At 37.0% G+C, this 21,993-nt stretch overlaps 1 protein-coding gene across 4 annotated transcripts in view; it reads right to left on the bottom strand.

The window, feature by feature from the left end:
* The window catches only part of Znf385b (zinc finger protein 385B), a 295,618-nt gene extending 277,121 nt beyond the window's left edge, over positions 1-18,497 (bottom strand). For 2 of the 4 annotated variants that reach the window (XM_048808104.1, XM_048808102.1), the window contains exons 1-3: positions 17,998-18,021; positions 2,198-2,349; positions 1,270-1,569 (exon numbers count right to left, since the gene is read on the bottom strand). In XM_048808104.1, coding sequence (XP_048664061.1) covers positions 1,270-1,567 — 298 coding nt within the window. In that variant the 5' untranslated portion in view covers positions 1,568-1,569; positions 2,198-2,349; positions 17,998-18,021. Of the gene's footprint in view, positions 1-1,269; positions 1,570-2,197; positions 2,350-17,997 lie in introns of those variants that run through there. The other 2 variants (XM_048808103.1, XM_048808109.1) reach the window with 2 other exon arrangements.
* Positions 18,498-21,993: the final 3,496 nt, after the last annotated feature.

Consider the following 21,993-nt stretch of genomic DNA (forward strand, 5'->3'; position numbering starts at 1 on the left):
ATATTCTTAATATGTAAACATAGGGACAGTCCCTAATAATAAGTAAACAGAAAATGAAAAATAACTTTTCCCTACTGTTAGTATGTATCATATATAAGTTCCTTTACATTCTTTCACAATGCTGAGTATTGATTGAGAAAATGGTTTGATCATGTGAAATTATATCAGGTAAAACGAAATTGGGTTTGGCTTGAAGTACAAAAATTATTTCTTTGTAACACACAGGCACACAATTTTCATTGGTGCTCGATGCGGATCATGCCCAGTGTAACTTTACAAAATCAAGAACCTTGCAGCAGCACCAAGTGGAATTTCAACAGATGGCTTCTCTGTATCACCTCCCTTCAAGTTGAGGCCCTATGACCAGAGCAAACACTCAGTCAAGTGGAGTCTGGAACCCCTGTGCCACTTTTAGAAGGAAGCTTCTCTTGGCCTTCCACCCAAAACCTGGGTAGAGGGCCCTCCTTTGGGGAAATCTTCACCAAGGGTAACTTGATTTCACAGTTCTCCTGAGTTCTGTCACTGTGAAGCTACCCGGTGACAGGCAATCAGAAGAACAAGAGCTACCCAAGGATAAGATACAGCACTGGAAAGCTTTGTTTGAAATTCAGGGCAGATGCAGGAATGTAAAGTACCTAAGCCTCTGACTTTGCCCAGCTGACAAGAAAAGGGTGGGAGGAAAGTGAAAATGAGGGCAGGAGCTCAGGGCAGGCCTTGTGGGTCTGGCTGTGCCCGGTCCTACTGTCAGAACGGCAGCGGCACACTGCTGGCAACTCTGTAAAACAATATGACAAGTCTAATGTGCAAGATTAATACTCCCTTCCTGCATCTTGGGATGTTATAAATAAAGCTGTAGCTTTTAATACACTATCAAGTACTGCACCACCCAATAGAAAGGAGATAAAGAAAACTCTCAGGAAAGTCTAATTTTGCATAGAGGGGGAAAATTGATATCACAGATCCATTTTAAACACATTCCAAAATATATTAAGGGAATGTTCACACCCGATGGGGATACAGGAAGTCTGCAGTCCAATATAGAAACTCTGTGTGGGGTGGAGAGAAAAGGAAAAATAAAGAATATGTTGAGAGGGGACAAACAGCTCCTGGATTTTGCCTGTGGGGACAAGGGTATATATATATATATATATATATATTTTTTTTTTTTTGTAGTTTCAATTGGAAGATGTCTTACTCTATACCCTTCATTTTCTGTAACAAAACCATTTGTCCCGGAAGTAAAGGGAAGCCTGAGGCTCTCCTTCCTACCTGTGCTGGTGTTGGGGCTGGGGCTAGCCAGCAGTGTCCCCGAGCTCTGGGCTGGAAGCGGGGGCTGCCCATCGCTCAGCTGCTTCACCCGTTTGCGATGGGATTTGCCGTTGTAGTGGACCTGGGCCTGGGCTGCAGAGTTCAGCTGGATGTTGCACACCTCACAGAAGGAGAACAGAATTTTCTTTTTCTCTTTACTTAACTGGTCCTCAGGCCTGTCGGTCTTAATCCCCCTTTCTTCAAAGCCCCGTAGAAAAGCTGCCATATTCATAATTCCATCTTCAAGATGGTACTTCATACCTGGAAAATAAAACAGTACTAGTGCCTGTGAATTCACATGTAGCTTCTTATCTTCTGGCAAGTCTATAATTAGTTTTTAATAGTATGGGTTAGGTTAAAAGAGCTATTCAGTGGTCACGCCTAGAAAGAACTTGAGCACATGCAGTCTTGAACATGAGTCCCCTTGTCTGGTGATACCCCATCCTCCTTCTTTCTCCCATCACCTCCTGATCTTTTTTCCTATCAGATCTTAGCTAGCACATCACCTTCTCCAGGGAGCCTGATCTGGCCCTGGAGGCAAGACAGGGCCTGATTATATGCTCATAGAGCTATGTGACCTTCTTTGATAGCACTTATCTCAGTGTGCATTTCATATGCATCTGTGCAATTACATGGCTCATGTGTGTCCTGCCGGAGTATCAGCTCTGTCAGGGCAGCCTAGAACTGCACCTTTTATATAATAGGCACTTGAATGTCTGTTGAAAGAAGGATGTAATAGATGTTATGAACCCAGAAATTGTGTAAAAAAAAAGCATATGCATAGACACAAATGTACACATATATAATCCATACATGGCTGCTCACATGCAAAGAGACATATGGCCTAACTGGGGGTAACAAAAACCAAAACAGCACATCTACTACTTACATTGGGTTGTGTTCTAAAACCCCTTTTTTAAGTCGGTTGATAGGAAATTGTGCATATTTTCTTATAGATTTAGAAAAACAAATTGCTTTTAGGTTTCCAGATCAGCCCATAAACATCAATTTAATCTTCGATGAACTTGAAATGTAGACCATCTGAAATACAAAATAATAGAAATGCAATATTATAGCCAACTGGTACCTGAAAAAGTAAAACAGTAGATGTAATTTTATTCTTAAGTTCTGTTTTTTTTTTTTTCTTGTACTTACTTAGATATGTTTATAGGGATGAAAAACTTCAAAGGGAAGTTTTCAGTGCCTGGAGACCCTCGAGTGATAAAGATTGCCTTGGTTTTTTATTTGGTTCAATTCTACTTTAAAACAGATTATTTCTGATTTTAGTTGATACCAGGATGACCATCATTAACATATGATCAGTGTGATTATGACCAAGTTTTTAGTTCTGAATTTGAACAAAGAGAGAGAGACACTCTCCAAGAAGACAGGGGTGTGCCACAGGGCAAAGATGTCAAGAAGAACGGGCTCAGGGGCAGATTCTTCACCATGAACATGAAGATACATGAAGATATCTCCATGTTTGCAACCAGACACCTGATCTGCAAAACATATCTGTCTCACATAGTACTCTACCTTACCATCATTTTAAGGCCACAAAACTTTCCAAATAAATCTATTTCTTTCAGCTTTCCACAAAGGCAGTTTTCTTCCTTAAAATCTACTTGAGCTATGCATAAGTCAGGTTTAAGCAAGTCTTATAGCTAAGCTGGAGACAATAATCCAGTTATTATTAAAATGTGATTTTGAACTACACATATATATTTTTATTTCTGTTCCTTAAATCCAAAACCTCATAAAACTTCAGGAAATACCAATGCCATAAAAAAGTTATGTTCAAACATATTATTGTAGCTGCTCAGAAAATGTTAAAATATATTATAAAATTTAACTGAACTGATAAACATAATTTTTATAATGGGCTCCTTGCTATTACTATGCTCCATCTAGAAAATGAATCCACTGTAAAACTAGGAAAACCAGCAACTTATAACCTTGCAAACTAGGTCATGTCCCATCTTTTACTCAATCATTGAAACCTAAGTGTTACATTTCAACTCAAGCAACCAGGATCCTTGACTCAGCTGAAGGCTATTGACACTTTCATCTGAAAACTGAACCTCTCTGGAGGCATGTGGCCCTGCCCATGTTGTGAATCAATAAACAGTATTTCACAGAGACAGGACACACATCATAATGTTCCACTTTTAATTTGAAAAGTAAAAAAAAAAAAAAATACTCCTTTGTATTATCTTACAAGACATAAAATCAGCTTACCTCTACTTTTCAGGCTGCTGTTTGTCATAGAAATAATTTATATTTTTAAATTTTAAATATACAAAAAGTAAGTTAAGAAACTAAAAAATGAAATGAGTGGCTATTCCTGAATTATCCTGCAATCTCTTCAGGATATTAGCACCCTTCATCATTTTTCATCCCTATTTTACATTCTCCCAGAGTACCCTCACGGATGACCCCCAAGCCTCCACCATCATGTTCATGGCCACTCTGAAGGAGGATCATATAACATCCTGGGTGGACTGTGCCCACCAAGTCCCCACTTATGAGTCCTAGTTCTGGCTTTCACTACACCTCCTCCCCCTTTTACGAGAAAAAATAAGGCCAGCTCCCATTAACAGCCACTTGCAACCAGAGTATATTTAGTTACAGAGGTCTTGAAAAAAGGACCTAGAGGTGCAGAGAGGCAAGATATCAGTGTCTCAACATCCACCTTTGGCCTGAGATGATATAATTTCTATGTGTAAATGCAATAACATTTATAATGTCAACTTTCTGGCTAAGGGGAAGATAACAGCAAGTTAAGTGGAATAAGAAAGAAAAATCTCACTTACTATTTTAAAGTTCTTTATCAGACTACCTCAAATTGCATGTTTCACTTGCATGGTGCAGATGGACCTTTAGGGGTGCCTGATTTTAAACAGAGCTGTAAGCAGCATTCTGCTTTGGATTGTCCAGAAGGCTTCTCTGAGGGTAAGAAAAAGCAGCACAAGTGAGCCCAGTACTCTCTGTGTGCTTTTTGTGTTATTCTAGAAGATGAGATGGCAGCGTCTTCGCATCCGTGAGAGAATAAGATATATTAGTTAAAATGAAGGACTTGGAAAATTTAAGTCTTTGAGTTGCTACCTTTGGGGAAAAGAACTGGCTCCAAACTGGATGATCAGTGCATATCTGAAGGAATCATTTTAGGAAGCAGTTCACTTCTCTAGACCAGCCTTCGCCTGCCAAGTTACCCAGTTGCTTTTAGAACAACTTGAAAATAACAGGAAATTGATTCTGAGGTAAAAGCATCTCTGTCACACACATAGAGAAATACATTCTTGGAGTGACCACATCTGGTGGAGAACATGGAAGGAGACTGGGTCACTTCTATGTAAGTGTGAAAAGGCTCTTCCCGGATTTATGATCTCATTCCCCAACTCACATCAATCAGTTTCATTCACTTCCCATTCATTCCCTAAACCTTATCTGTGTGGCCTGCAACTCCTTCCATGTTTAGTGCTTCTCTTTGAGAAGTCGCCCATATTACCCTTCCTCATCTCCAAATCCCAGGCAACCCTCTCCTCTCTCCTTTCTTGAAATCCTCATGATGCTCCCTTGCCAGGGTCTCTTCCTACCCCCGCACTCATAAAGCATTTAATTCATATAGCCAGCATGATATGCAACCCTTGTATTATTGTTTTAATTATTTGTATAGCCTTATTATATTTATATAATTTTTCTTATTTTACTCACTTATTTCAGCGTTTATGGACTGTGCAGACAAGGAGATACATGCCAGAAAATGATACAGAACAGGGTGGGGTGGGATGCCAGCCTGGAGAGACCCTAAGATTCCATGAGAAATACAGAGCAGCAAACAGGAATTACAACAGGATGCAGTGAGTACTTGGGAAAAGTCTGTATTTTTCCCCCTTGCTAGATGTCAAGCTCCTTGAGAATAAGAACTATGCTTTATTCATCCCTGTATCACCAGCATCTAAGATTGTTTTTAGTACAAAAAAAAAAGATACTTAATAATTATTGGCTGAATAAATAAACGCTTGTGTTTTTTAGTGCATATATGTATGAGTGTGTGTGTCTGTGTGTGTGTGTGTGTGTGTGAATGTGTGTTTGTAGCACTGATTGTGAACACAGTAACCAAACCAATGTTTTAAAAAACAAAGCTTCAAATTCTGTCAAGGTAGGTCGCACACTAACAAGGGCACACCTGTACCAATGTCCACATGGCATCGGCTCTTTTGTGTGATTAACCTTCACAGAGAATAGAGCACAGGGTGTTCTGGGAAGGTGTGGACAAAAATTCATGAAGATGGAAACAGTGAAGTGGAGAACATTGGGGACATTGGTGTTGATTCTTGCCCACCTTACTGTGTCGCTCATACCTCGTAGTGAGGGACTCCTAAACTTCAACTTCAGTGGACATTAAAAAGTTGAGTTGCTAGGTATGGGCCACAAACAACTCCCTTCCCTAAAACAGAGTTTTGAATAAAATCAAGAGATTAGTAAAGCGTGTTAATTTTGCCACGTTTCCATATTTATATCACAATAGGATCCAGATGCAAGAGGCTATATTTGATTCAATTTAGCCAGACAGTCATTTATAAAGAAAACATAAAATAGTGCACTATCCTTGCCCTATGGTGGCTAAAAGAACATACAAAGTAAAGAACTTAAAAGATGAAGAGCTTATAATAAAGCAGAAGAAGCACTCTTTTTGCATTATTCTGCATTATTTCAGGGAAGTGTAACTATGGAGTACTCCTTGCATAATAGTCCCCAGGGAACTATGGGCATACTTATAGAGCATTTTAGCTTTATTGTACTGGATTTAATTTAGGAGTACTCTGGCCTAGTTTGAATAACAAGAGATCTTGACACTACTGGCTAAGACAAAATTGACATTCTAATGCTTCTAGTAGTTCATTTTCCTTGATGAAGACTCAGCTTTGGGGGCACACATCTCCTCTGTTTGGGGGAAAACATCTTAAAGGATCTTTCTATTTTCAGAAGAAAAAACAAGGACTCTATTCTGCATGAAGAACCTGGGGTGAACACAGTTCCAAGGATGTTAATCTCCCTCCATAATTACATGAAAAAAAAAAAAATCCTCACTATGGCACAGTTACAGCTCTGCAAATTATCTTTTCTTTCCTAAAATATTTCTTTTCTGTAAGTAAATTTAAACTGTATTGCCCCTGAAAATTTTTGTTAGATCCTGGGAGACAAATCTTTCCTTGTCCTAGTAGTTCCTGCAGAATATTGGTAGACACTGGAAGGCAAAGGGAGGATGCAGACCATCTTACCTTAGATAGAATGGCCTGGAACTGCTAAAGCTCACCCTGGACTATATTATATAGTGACTTATATTTGGCGTCATTCTGGGTTGAATAAACTCAACTTTGGGAAAGTACTCTTTTTTCCTGAATTATCATTAGGAATACAAGGAAAGATCACACTTCTATGGCTGGGTATAGGAAAGAAGACTGATGAGGGGAGGAAATAGACTCTCAGAAGAGTAGGCCTCAGACTATCTCTGGGTCTAGGAGAACAGGAGGCCTATGATCCAGATATGAGAGTCTCATTCCAGGCATTCTTGAAGTGGGGAGATAAACAAACCCCTGAAACATGGTGCCGGCCTGAAACTGAGATATATGGAGGGTGTGCACTCTGTATTTAGTAACAATTGTGGATTTCCCCACTTGCACACCTTTGTGCCCCTTGAAAACTTTTCCAAGATATTGTCAAAATCATGCAAGCATCACAGTTGATCTTCCTATTACTGTGGGTCAGTATGCAAGATTCTGGAATGGCATCTGGGGTGAAGACCATATATGGGAGAGTAGCATGAATGGGCTAAAGGATGCTAGTGATCAACAAAAGAGAAAGGTGGTGATCCAGGACTAGGAAGCTGGTAAAGAGGTCACACAACAGCTGTCTTGGGATATCTCAGGGATTCAAAAAAATGCATACAGTGGGCAAGCTGATAAAATACTGGAATTTTTGCATCAAGCAGGGTGGAGATTTGAACTATTTTGAATTAGGTAATATGGTGGATAAATAGGCTAAGACGTTTGAGTTACCTAGATTTAAAGAAAACAAAATTGTTATTCTCTCTATTATAGATCCAAAGCCATCCAGGTGTGTAGCATTTAGAAGTTGTTGTATAAATCTTTGATAAAATAACTGCTATAATTAATTCAGCTGTAGTTCAGTTTTAGTGAAAAGCAGCTAGTTAATTTGGCCTTGGCCTTCAGAAGGCCCAACAGTTGAATGTCTACCTTGACTAATGTCTTCACTGGCACCTTTGATCTTTGAAGTCCTCTGAGTTCCCATTGTGTGCAAATAATATAACATTGTCACTAATGAGAACATGCAGTCTATCTCACTAGTAATACCATAATGTAAATTTCAATTATATATGTGCATTTCAGCTAAAACTAGGATTGATTAAATCCTTGTATGCTCAATACATTAAGATTAGCAAAAGGAAAAATGTGTTTCTTATTACAAGTATAAAATAATATAATGATTAATGTTAATTATGAAAACTATTAATTTTATGTAAGAAGCAAATACTAAAAAAAATTTAATCAATTAAACAGAGAAATCGATTGAAACTAAATTTAATAAATACTCACCTCAAGTTACAAATATTTAGAAACAGTTAAATATTTATACCATAATTACAATCTTTGGAGAACTGTGTGATATGCAAGCTTTCACAATATTAAATAAATAACCTTTCAGCACTATATTTAATCTTTATTTGTTTAATTTCATTATGGCATGAACCTTTCTAGAAAAAAAAATTCTATTTGGGAATTCTTCTCATCTTTTAAGAATGAATCAAAAGCAAAAGACCAGCTTTGCCACCTTAAAATTATTATCCCAAGGGGATAGCTAAATAACAGAAATTCATGATAAAATTTTCTATTTCCATATACCAAGAGTTATTTTGATGGTAGAATTAGACTTTATTCTTGTCCAAATATTGATCTTAACACAGCTTTTAATATTTACCTAAAATGTATATATGGTACACCTCCAGCTGTAGGAAACAGAAATGCTGATTGGCTGAGCTACATGGTCTTCTTTCTAATGAAGCCATCTGGATTCCACCTGCCCTCTGTCCTCCCTGACAAAGCAGTGCAGCTGAGACAGCAGCAGAGCACAGCAGAGAAAGCTTTAAAACATCACTGAGTGTGAAGACCTGACCAAGGGCAGACGTTGCAGCCTTTATCCTGCCACTGACATTGCCAGAGCAGACAGGCAACCATGAACGTTTTCCCAAGAAAGTGCTGGTACCATGCCAGCAAGTCAACAGCTAAGTCTATTCATTTATTTTTATTTTTATTTTTGCAGGGCTGGGAATTAAACCAAGGGCCTATGCAGTCTAGGCAAGTGCTCTACCACTGAGCCACACCCCAGCCCCAAACAGCTAAGTCAATATTCATCCTAAACATGGCACATACTAACTTTACAGAAATAATTTAGCCACATTGGGGTCTCACTCCTGGGATACAGGGACCCCAGGAAAAGAAGACATGGGCAAGACCAGGGAATGTTAGGTAACTTTTAAGGTACTGGTAGTCATTGTCACTAACACCTTTTAGTTGGAAAAGAATCAAGGACCACCTAAAACCACCTCATTCTTCTAAAACCTGGAGATGGTGGTATAACAGGTTTTGTTTTTGTTTTGTTTCATTTTTCTCACTTTCTGACCATTTCAAATATTACTGGGAAAGATTTTCTTGTATATGTATCTTTATGCATGTCTACGGTTATTCCCTTAAGATAAATTTTGAAAGTAAAATTCATAGGTTCACTTTTAATACATATTGCCAATTTGACCTCTAGATAAGCTGTACAGATTTATACTTCTATCAGCAGTGTATGCGAATGTTTATTTCCCACTCTGGCAATACTGGGGAAGCTGTTTAAAGAACTCAGTCAATCTGACAAGCACAGCATGTTTTTAAATGTACTTTTTTGCCAACATAATTGGGCAGTTTTTCATATGCATATTGACCATGTATCAAGTGAATTTTGTATACATGACCTTTGCTTTTTTTTCCCTTCTTTTTCCAATTGAAACTTGTCTCCCTGACTGATTTTAAGGAATATTTTTTGTGTATTAAACACACTAGTTCTGTCTCTCATACATTACAGACATTCCCTAAGTTAGTTCACCTTTTCGTTTTGTTCATAATGATTTTTGGATGCACATTTTACTTTTTAATTTCTTTCTTTTGTGTGTTTGTGGTTCTGAGGATTGAACTTAGGGCCTCACTCATGCATTCTAGGCAAACACTCTACCACGGAGCCACATCCCCAACCTGTACATTTTATGTTTAATATATTCAAATCTATCCACCTTTTCATTTCTGACCTTTCTCTTAAAAAAAGTAAAACCCTTCTCTTCCCATATTGTATAAATTCTTAATTATTAAATATGATTTTGTAATTGGCATTATAATTTTAAACATGATACATAGCCGAAAAGACATGGAAGTGTAGAAGCCTAAAACCCAACACAATGTCCCTTAAGGGTGCTAAGGATTTATGGGACAACTGTATCAATTGTTGTAACTACTGGGTGGGTACACGGTGAGATAATCAGGAGGGGGTAAGACAACAAAAAAGATTCTTGTTAGACAGCAGTAAAATATTCCTTCCTAAAGACTGTTGTTATACACTGTCCTCCTCTCCAAACTGCTGAAAGAGACTGGGCTGAGCCTGAGTGACCATTCCCATGTATTCTTGTCAGAGGCAGGAGGGCTGCACTACCCAGCTTCTCTCCCAGAGCTCCGATTCCAGAGTTGCTGAACACACATTCAGTAAATAACATCCATCTGGCTTTTCCAGCAAATTTCTCCCTTTGCTTCACCCACAAAATCTGGATAGTAGAGGTTTGTCTATTTTACTGTTCTAAAAGCCAGAAGACGAATTGCTATGAAACCCTGAGCAACTGTCAGATAAAGGAATGGCTCCATAATTAATTCACTGAAACAAATCTTAGGTATCATTTATCACATGTGTTCTTTCAAAAGTCACAGAAGTTGCATTAATTGTGCAGCAAAGTTTTGACATCAGAACATCTCTGGATGTTCAAATACAGAGAAAGGAATGTAAGTTTTCCTATATGCTTTTTCAGGTTAGAAAGTGTAACTTTTAACAGAATATGATTTTCATTTTCTTCCTCTGTTATAAACTTGACCTGGAAGAATTGAAAATGCAGTGCTTTAAGTGAAAACACACACACACACAATAGTTAACATGGAGGCATCAGTGGGTCTGAAACCAGTACCTTCTGTGAGAAATTTTGTCTGGTCCTTTGGCAAGTTCTTATCTTCCCCTTGTAGTTACCCTATTGCAAGCTACTTCCACTAATAGGGAACAAAGACAGATTTAGACAAGGGATGGTGTTCTCCTGGGTCAAAATATACAGCAAGTGTAACATGCTCAAGCAACATGAGGAGAAAATAGCCATTTTTTAAAACTCTCTTGAGAATTTAGAACAGCAGGTCAAGATTCAAAGCTGGCAGCTTCATTGTGTCTGATGTGGCCGCCAGGAAATGACCCACAAGCTTTGTTGGAGAAATTAATCCCAAAGGCAGTACAGTCAGAGGATGATCCAATGACTGAGAAGAAGGTCAGGTATGTAAAAGACAGTGATGGGAACAGGCCAGAACAACTCAAATATCAGAGCAACTAAGACTGTCAGACATCTAATTGTGAGAATCAAAATCAAAAGCTGGTCAGAAGAGCAAAGGAAAAAAATGCCTTGTTGAAAATCAGGGTCCTAATGGTCCCAGGGCAACACCAACTGTTCAAATTGCACACAGAAGAGGATGCCCCTGTGACCTGCTCACTGTCATCCACCACTGCCAGCCGAAATCCATTTGAAACAAAGAAGGCAGTAAAGAGAACCCAGAAGGGAGCTGTGTGGGACAAGAGTCTGATGACAAGTTGATTCTGCTTGAACTTTTAATTTATTGCCATTCCTGACTACCTGTTCTTTCCATATTGATTTTCCTTTAAATGGCCTTTTGCCCTTTAAAAATTGATCTTAAAAAAATGATTCTTTGCCAAATATCTCCACCGCTTGATGACATTTAAAATCTTTACATTTTTGCTTTCCCTGTGAAAGGGATGACTGACTTTGACTTAAGTCTCTTGTAGGAACAAAATTTGAAAAATAAGATTAACAAATTTATTGTTGCTCAAGTATAATTGCCATATTTATTCTATAAAATGTTCATGAAGTACACTCCCTAATTATTTTTAGATAGGTTCTTAATCTCAAAGTTAGAAGTTGTTAAAAAAATCACTCTAATTTACACTCAAAAAAATAAATAAATAAAAACCTTAAAGAACAGCTTGCATACAATTTGTTCAGCCACTCTAATAAATCCTAATATCTACTGGTGACTGCATCAATCTGTAGAGCACTTTTATAATTTTTAAATACATAAATGTGTATGAGATACTTTCAGTTTATAGGCAACAGGCACCAACCATCCTACCCACCTAGGATTGTGGAGAAGGTGACTGGCAAGATGGGGCGATACATGGGCTAGACTGTATTTGCTATTTTGAATTCCTGGGACACCACATTCATATTGACAAGTGAAATTCATGTGGTATTGCACCACAAGGAAAAACGGAGAGAGGACTGCAGAGAATTTTGAAACAAAGCATCCAATAACCCCCATGAACGTCTGTCTGTTGAAAATGCACTGAAGCACCCATGAAGCTCTCTCTTCTTTCTCTTTCACCTCAGTGACCCAGTTGAGGAATGCAAAAGATACTAAAGCTCTAAACATGTTGATAGTATGTTGGAATGATTTTAAAAGCACTGTGCCTAACACATGAGAACGTTTGCCCATTTGGGGATGGAAGAGGGAGAAATGGGAATATCAGGAAACACCAGCAAGAAGGCCCTCATGAACCAGCCATGAGCTCTAGTGTACCCTGACTGCAGGAGAATGACTAATTCCATTCTCTACATCTGAAGTAAGAAAAAAGGCCAAAACCAATTTTAATTTGAAGCCATTCCATGGTGATGAACAGCATAATACTGTCCATGATAACAGGCCCAGTAGCATCTAAGAGGGAACCTAGTCTAGTTCTCAGCAGAAAAAGAAACCCCTCCTAGATCTAAGCACCTCCCAATCTTATCTGGACTGGAAAAAACTGAAAAGAGGCAATATTTGCTTCTGAAGAATTCTTCCTTTGCTTTTTCAGTTCTTTCTCTCCTAAGGGCTCTTATGCATTACCTTGAGTCTCCACTCAATCCTATTCTTGAATTAATTCACATTAAGTTGTTACTGATTGACATAGAAATATCAGCCCCCTCCCCGAAGGCTCTGATTCAGTGAGTTTGCATTATGTAACTGAAGGAATGAGGAAGGAAGAAATAAAGTATTTCTTGGAATGCTAAGGAATGCATGTGTTTGGATAATCCAGAAGTGTCTCCCTGCTTCCCAATGCCACCCCATCACAGCTAATGGCTTTTAAGACATTTACCTACAAGGAATAGGAGACAGGGCCACTTCTGTGCTGCTTCTGCTCCACAACCTAAAAAAACACTTCCATCATCAAATGGAAGTAAGTGACAGCTCTGTCAGTCACTTGGTAGTTGAGTGACCTTAAGAACCAGTCATCTGTGTAGACCTCAAATTCCTCTTCTGTAAAGGAAGGAAAATGAAACAGATGACCTCTAAATGATCCTCCCTGGTCTAACATGTCATAGGTTTATACAAACTTCTTTTGTTTGCTGTTTATCTGCTTTTCTTATTGGGGGAAATCACAATGCTCATGTCATTTATCAGTAACATTTTGCCTTATGAAAGCAATGTGCTCTGGTCCTTCTGATCTATAGCTCAACCTTCCCAAAGAACCCAGTGGGTGCTGCTGTCAGTTCTGGGTTTGCACAGAGAATGTTCCCTCTCATCTCACTTGGTGATTGAGTGGGAGGCAGCAGGCAATATTTCAAAATGCAAACTGACATTTAATTATACAAAAATCTCCTTCCGTGATCGCTTCTCTTGCCAGTCTGATCTACTTGAATATTTTTCCTTTTTTTTTTGTTGACTCCTATCTTTCCAATTCCCATTGAGAACAAAAGGAAATGAACCCCTGCACTAGATTTACAGTCTTGTTACTTCTCTTTCCACCTAATACAATCTTTAGGTGACACAGTCATTTGCAAAATCATGTTTCTTTCCAAGACATTTCTGAATCCCTGACATCCATGCTGACATTCTCAAAATGTAGATATTTTTCAATATCTATGACACAAAATAGAGTATTAGTACAAATGTCATCAAAAAATCTAAGGGAAGATTCTGGAAATAAATAAATAAATGGAAATGGCCTGTTTTGTTTCAGATAATTAAACACTGAAATGATTCAGTATGGAGATAAGGTATCGAAATGACTATAGAGTGACAAATGAGGCACTTGCCCTAGGTATGAAAAATAAGGGGCACCAAAACCCTCAGTAGTCGAGGTAAGCAATATTTTAATGCAATCATTAACAGCATCATGGCAAGCCATGTTAGAACTGAGACAAAGAGAAAACGGCAATACCAATCCTATCTTGAGTTAAAACTTTGATATTTTGCTCATTATGTAATTTCTTGCATTAATTTCTATTTTATATTTTATAAAAATATTGAGCTGGGTGCAGTGGCACACGCCTGTAATCCCAGAGGCTCTGGAGGCTGAGGCAGGAAGTTCAATGCTAGCTTCAGCAAAAGTGAGGCGCTGAGCAACTCGGTGAGCCATGTCTCTAAACAAAATACAAAATAGGCCTGAGGATATGGGTCAGGGTTTAAGTGCCCCTGAGTGCAATCCTTGGTATCAACCCCCAAGAAAAACTGAAATAAAATATTATTTATCTTGATGCCTGAATTTTTTGTATACCCTTAAAGTTTAGATAAGACAAGCATGGTCATTCTGGTGCTGGGATAACCCTACATTCTGTTATAAATCACATTTGAACATTACTACATCTTTTAATTAAGAAAGACCCCTAAAACAACTCCAATTACTTCTGTTGGAGTTATCGTTTGTGTGTAGGGGGCCTTTCCTTTTAATTTATTCCATGCAGTGAGTGAAGCTGTGGGCAATTTTCTTTTTACCTAAGAGAAAAATGAAACTGAAAGGTGAAAATAACTTGACAGAGGACATAATGCAGTCAGCACCTTAAGTTCTTATGCCTTGTGCACAATGTCTTCTTAAATGAGGGTAAAGGAAAGAAGAAAGACAAGTGAGAGAAAGGAAGGAGGGGGAAAGACAGAAACAAATACGGGTATCTCTTAGAAATTTTCAAACTCAGTTTGAATACACACCTGGTAAATTTGCATAAAATGGAGATTCTCAGGCAGGTCCTTGCACATTTAAATTGAAAAACTCAGGCTCTTCATTTTAAGGGATTCTGAAGCAAGTGTTCTAGTAATTACCAGTTGAAAAGCACTGAAAAGCACCCATTCTGGTAGAAACTGGTCTATGATTCTGGAGTACATTTTCTCATCATTTCTCTCAATAACATTAAAGGTGAGAATTAATGCCCCCTTCTTTACACATAAAGAGTACTATTCTGAGATGATAAGGAAAATTGCGAACTCACATGTTGAGAAATTAGACAAATCGGCCTTCAATCCAGATATATCTAATGCCCAATTAGACAGTTCCCCTCTGTGTTCTATGATTTTCATGGGGAAACAAAGGGATGTATCCACTCAGGAGTGCTACTACTCACCCCAGGGACACTAGACTGTATTAGCCTGTATCAGGTAATCTGGCTGTAGCAGGTAACTATGGATGAAGTCAGTGATATCCACAGGTGAAAAGTAACAGTAACAGAAACGATGGAGAAGAGAAGAACAATTCAGGATGTATAAAGAAAGCAATGTTGTGGGTGTGTGATGGTTTTACTTTGCAGTTGAAAACTCAGCACAAGAAGTTCAACCATTGTGTCAATGCTTGCTATTATGTGAGCAAATGGCACATTTATAGAAGCAACAATAATTTAGTTTGATGAAAGGAGAATAAAATCTGGTATTGAGCCTTTTTTCAAGTTTAAGCCTACACCTCTGGATTTATCTCCATCCCACCTTTCAATGCTGACTGTAATGACTACCTTCTGTCTTTGATCCTCAACTCAAGCTGTTTTTTACTTGGCCAGTCTTCTGTTTTCATATACTTAAATAGGAATCTACCAGAAATCCATCTCTCTTAGGAATCCACTCTGTTAACTCAACATCATCCTCTGTTTGACACCTTAGCAGTCACCCCCCCCCCATAGCCACTTGTGTTTACACATTAACTATGTAACATTATGCCTCTTTTTGTTTGGTCTATTAATGAAACTAGACCATGGATAAATTTGTAAACAGATTTTCCATTTCTGGAGATGTCTGAATATTCTAAAACTGAACTATACACATTGTATAACCCAGTAAAATGCCACATACCATGAAAAGGTTCAGTGAACATTTACTGCTGAGAATGAAAATAAAATAGCTACAATTTTGTAAGTCAATACTGAAGTGCTATCACCTACCTGCCAGATAAGCAAGGCTTTCTCCCTGAAAGACTACATTTTTTGACTTCTAATATTTAACAACCATTTGATTCTTGCTTTTTCTCTAGATCTGGTTGGGAGGAAGGTTAGAGGAGAAAAGTATACAACACGATCTTAAGAAACATAAAATCTTACTGGGGAAATGAAAACCAACATATATACATTTATCCAAAATTTTACACCTTGAATCATAAAAGAGGAAAAGAATGATCAGTGGGACTTCAGGACTCACCTTGGAGGAGATGGGAACACAGCTGGGCAGGAAATGATTGGGTACAAAACATAAGAAATTGGTCCTAAAACACAGAAAGTAGTGAAGGGTGGAGTTATATCCAGAGGTATCATCAGCCTAAAGACAGGACTTGAAGTCATGAAAGTATGAAATGGGATAGAATGTGTGGAAGGGAGTTTAAAAAGAAAATGAATGAGAATTTTTTTTAAAAAAAAAAGGAAATAGGTTTCACATCAAAGGATCCTGACTTTGGATGAGGCCACTGGGGTCAAATGAAAAATGTTGTCTGGAGAGAAGAGGTCTGAACAACTTTGAAGATAGACTACAAAGAGCCTGTAATTTAGGAAGCTAAAAAGAGAGAGTAACTATGGCAGGGAGTTCTCAGAAGAAGGATGTAGGGAAGGGAACATAGAAAGCTTTCAAGGAAAGAAAAAGACTTAACAGGAAGGCACAGATGCAGTACACCCTGGAAAAGCTGGAGGTAGGGGAGGGGACGCACCCAGAAAGTTTCCATCACTTTCATTATGTGGGGGTGACATCATTACCTGAAGGCAAAAAGGAAGTGAGCATAGATGAGATTGTCCTGGTTGACTGTGGTGGTGAGATTCCCAGGGTGTCAGTGCCCTCTGCACTATGATATGTGCATTAGCCACTATTTTTATATAATGAGATTTCAAATCTATTTGAAATATTATATGAAGACATAGCCATAGCTGTCTTTCAAGAGCATGAAGCAAACGCATCATAAAGACTTGCTATATTTAAAGATCTAGAAGGAAATCCCAGCATTTATTCTTTTATAATTTCTTTTTCTTTCTTTCTTTCTTTCTTTCTTTTTTTGATTTTAGGATTTAGAGAATGTTTTAGACAATTCTTGCTAATTTGGGTTGTTATTACACAATATTTTGAAATGAAGCAGCAGAGGTGCCAGTGACTTGGTTTGGCAGAGAATCCTGAACGACATACACATTTTACAAGTAATAAGTATCAGTGGCCCAACATTAAATTCTTGTTCAAGTTAAACAGGTTTTAACTCATGGAGCAACCTTTAGTTAAGCTGAATCTCTATGACCATGTATCTGGAAGCTCATAAATATCCATGCAGTCAATGAGAAGCATCTTTAGGCATAAAGGCAATTTTTACATTTTAACCAAAGAACTGACCATAGGCCATGCCAATTTATTTACCCTTTTGCCATGAGACAGAAACTATGGAGGATTTAACCTGGTAATCCTTGCTGGGAGTACAGAGAAATACACTCACAGAAAAGAGCAGGGACAACTAATTTCAAGTTTAAAGGCATATAATCATGCCAGTCTTAGGAAAACTTGTAGCAAATTTCTAAATAATCATTGGCTTACTAGGAATTGAGCATCTTAGTGTATGTATATCTCTATATATTTTTTCTTAATTTTATTTATTTACTTACTTATTTTCCTATTTATTTTTGTGGTGCTAGGGAGGGAACTCAGGGCCATGAGCATGCTAGTCATGTACTCTACCACTGAACTATCTATATCGCCAGTCCCCTTAGTACTTTTTTTTAAAAAAAACTTTCCTTAAAGAATTGCTTCATTATGTTTTATATTTATTATTAATTTCAGGAAAAGTATCCACGTTGCCTCTATTTTAATGAGGTAGAGGATTAAAAAAAAAAAAAAAAAACCTGTATCAATCAAGGCTTCTCAAATCTCTATAGTTTTATGTATTCAGAGTCAATCATTGAACCTCTTAAAGCCCAAAAATGTATTTTAATCATCCTCCCAGGCTGCTACTTTACCAATAAAGCCTCAATTATCACAAATTATAGTTGCTCCAAGAAATGGAGAAGGCCACTTTGTACAAAAGATTTTACTGACTTGAGGTTTTTAATTTACTCACCTGGAGATGACTTATGTAAAATGTTTTGACAGTCCACAGATGACTTGAACAGTCGCCTTTTAAAGGATTTTATAAACTCCCTTGGATCCTAAATGAGGGAGCTATCCCCCTGGGGCAACATCAGAGTTTTATCCAAGGACTGTTTTCATCTCTAGTACTGAAAATGTCATTTCTTTCTCGCCACAGGTTTTCCTCCTCTCTTGTGCCTCTGCATGATAATGAGAAGGTCTCACATTAGGATGCACCATCCTAACTACCCTGCCTAACAGCCTCACTACATTTGAATACACTATCCTAGGGAAAACCGCCTTGAAACAATTAAGATGAATGTCAAAACCAAACGTGTGCTTTCCACATCTTGTAGGGAAGGGGAACAGCTTGCCTCATTAAAGATTCAGATAGTGGCTAGTATTGCCTTGGAGCAGGCTGACTAGTTTTGGAGTCTCTGATTTAGCCAAAATGCAAATTATGATCTTCCCCAAAAGACTTGAATCTGGGCAAAGAATGCTGATCAAGAAAACAGAAAACATATACACATTAACGACAGACACTGTCACTCAAACACTGGCACTCCTGTACACTGTTCAAACTATGTTGTGAGACTGGCTCCATCCTTGGCTAGCTGTGTCTTGGCTCAAGATATTCAGTCTCCCAGCATGATATGAAAAGTGAAGACAGTGGAATCTCTTCATAGATTTTTGGTAAATTTTAAGCAAGATAATATGTGTAAGTGACTAGAACAAGCGTCTGGCACATACTTAATATTTAATAAATGCTAACTATATCACATCATGAATATACTTTGGGATAGAAAAAATCCCTAATGTGAGAACGTTTTTACTATGTCACAGAAATATTTATTTCTATAATATGATGTCTGAGATCAATTTAAGTGACACAGTTCTTTTTTAAGGACATAAAAAATATAAGGGTACATGGAGATAGAAAGAAAATGTATGTCAGCCCCAGTTTTGACAATGATTGGGTACATTTTACCTACTGTGAATATGCCTAATTTTTAGAGAGGATTTTAGAATGTTTTTAATAATTACAAAACAAGATTAAATTTAAGAAGCAATTCTTAAAGTCAAAAGCAAAATGAACCAGGTAACTTAGCTGTAACAAATTGGTGGCATAACCCATAGAAAAGAACTTAAAACTTTAAACTAGAGTAATTTGACTCTATCTACCTATGGGTACATACCCTAAGAACAACAACAAAAAATGTGCAAAAATCATTTAAATTATTTACAGTGAGTATATTGTTGGGGCTAATAAGCCCCAATACCAGTACATGTGTACATTTTACCTACCTCTTCTCCTTCCCCCATATTACATGAAAACAAATCCCAGAAATATTTTTTAACCATAAAATATTTCAGTATGTCTCTAAAAGATGTGGATTTTTGAAACAATGTAACCACATACTGCTGTTATCACACTTTTAAAGTTAATAAATAGTTCCTTAATATCATCAAATATCCAATGTTTAAGTTTCCCCAATTGTTAGATGCATATTTTTTTCCCTAACCATTTGTTGAAACTGGATCTGAATAAGCTCCAAATACTGCAATCGGTTGATACATTTTTTAAGACTATTTTAGTCTATGATTCCTTTTCCCTTTTTTTCCCCCTTTGCAATTTATTTGCGGAAGAAATCAGGCCAATGGTGGGTTAGAGTTCTTCAAGGTTACATTTTGTTGATTGCTTCCTGATGGTGTCTCTTAATGTATTCTATTGTTTTGTTCTTTTTCCTTCTGAAAACTGGTAGTCATATCAAAAGGCTTCATCAAATCGAGATCTAATCTTCACTCATAAGTTACAGGGCTTCATGATGCCTTCTAATCTTTTTTCTTGGGGCATTAGCAGCTACCTGGTGGCCATTACCTCAGCTTGTTATTGTAAAGTAGTAATATCCTACCATTCATTGTTCATTTATTAGCAAAAAGATGCCTACAGAAGACTGTCTGAAGTCTTGATTATCTGAAGTATAGTTCATATAGAAAAGGCAGGAAAATTGCTTCAATTCTAAAATATGGAAATGATTTGCTAGAATGACAGGTGGTCATTTCAGAAGTCTCCTTTTTAAAAAAAATGTCATCATAAACTTATGGATTTTTACATATTTGATGTTTCCCAATCTATTATAATATAATCTATTAAAATACTATTATAAATAGTATTTTAACTGATGATCAAATTTTTCTGTGTTTCATTAGTACAAGAGTCTCTTCATGTTGATTCCAAAGGTTTTCTGTTTGTTTGTTTGTTTGTTTGTCATAAACCTAGTGCTCTTTATAGGTTCCTTGCTTTCTACATTTTGTTTGTTTTCTGCCCTGGCCCTAAAATCAACCAGTTCTCTAAGGTCTCTACTTCCTTTTAGTAGGAAAAGTCATTTAGATACCGTAATCCGGTGGCTAGGAGTTCCTAGTATATGCAATGAGTTATTATTTCTGGGTCTTTTCAGTGCACAGAACTAGGAAATATTTTTAAATAAATATTTTTAGAATAAACTAAATAATTTGAATTACCTCACTGATGATAATTCAAATTCAGGGCTACAAGAATTCCATGAACCTCATTCATCTTCACTGATCTTCATCTTTATCTTCCTTCTCCATGCCCCAAATTCCAGGTCTGAAAGATCTTACTCATCTGCTTTATCTCATAATACTGATGTTGGGGCTTATTAGCCCCAACAATATACTCACTTTAAATAATTTAAATGATTTTTGCACATTTCTTTTTTGTTGTTCGTAGGGTATGTACCCATAGGTAGATAGAGTCAAATTACCATAGTTAAAGGTTTTAAGTTCTTTTCTATGAGTTATGCCACCAATTTGTTACAGCTAAGTTACCTGGTTCATTTTGCTTTTGACTTTAAGGATTGGTTCTTAAATTTAATCTTGTTTTATAATTATTAAAAACATTCTAAAATCATCTCTAAAAATTAGGCATATTCACAGAAATCTAACTTATCTTCTTGTCCCTTCCTTTCCCTCTGAAATCATATTTATATTTAATGATTTATTTTATTTTATTATAATTGGTCAAAGTTATAGGATATAGAATCACAAGTGGATATATGTATACAGTGTGTAATGATCAAATAAAAGTAGTTAACATTTCCCTCTCCTTCAATGTTTTTCAATTTTTCTGATTAATAATAATCATACATATTTACATAGTATCATTCGATATTTCAATATATGCATTTGCTATGTATTGAACAAAACAGGATTTCCATCTCCTGATCATTATTTTGTGTTGGAGGCTTCAAACTCATCTAATTATTAATAAAATATACAATAGAATATTGTGCACTCCAGTAACCACATTATTCAACCTTCCTCCATCTCTCCCCCAACTTCTTTTATGTTAACTACTTTTATTTTGATTGCCTTTAGCAATCAAAATATGAAAGAGAAAATGTGGTATTTCGCTTTCTGTATCTGACCTATTTCACTTAACACAGTAGCCTCTAGTTTTATCCATTTTGCTGCGAATGACAGGATATCAGTCTTTTTCATGGCTGAACAATATTCCATTGTGTGTAAATTTACATGTATACACACACACACACAAACACACATATATCACATTTTCTTTTTCCATTCATTCATTCATGGACATCTTGGTTGATTCCATATCTTTGCCATTGTCAACAGTATATCAGTAAACATGGGCATGCACCTGCATCTTTGATATGCTGACATCATTTCCCTTGGATATATACTTGAAAGTGGAATAGCTGGATGATATAGTAGATCTATTTTTAGTTTTTGGAGGAACTTCCATTCAGTTTCTCATAATGACTATACTAATTTACATTCCCACCAACAGTGCACAAATTCCCTTTACAAATTCTTACCAACATTTGTAATTTTCTGACTTGTGATAGTAGACTACAAGTAGTCAAAGTCTGACCAAAAAGAATAAAATCAGAGGTATACACTACATGACTTCAAAATGTACTACAAATCTACAGCAATCAAA

Source organism: Marmota marmota, unplaced genomic scaffold (genome assembly GCF_001458135.2).
Source record: "Marmota marmota marmota unplaced genomic scaffold, marMar, whole genome shotgun sequence".
NCBI lineage: Eukaryota > Metazoa > Chordata > Mammalia > Rodentia > Sciuridae > Marmota > Marmota marmota.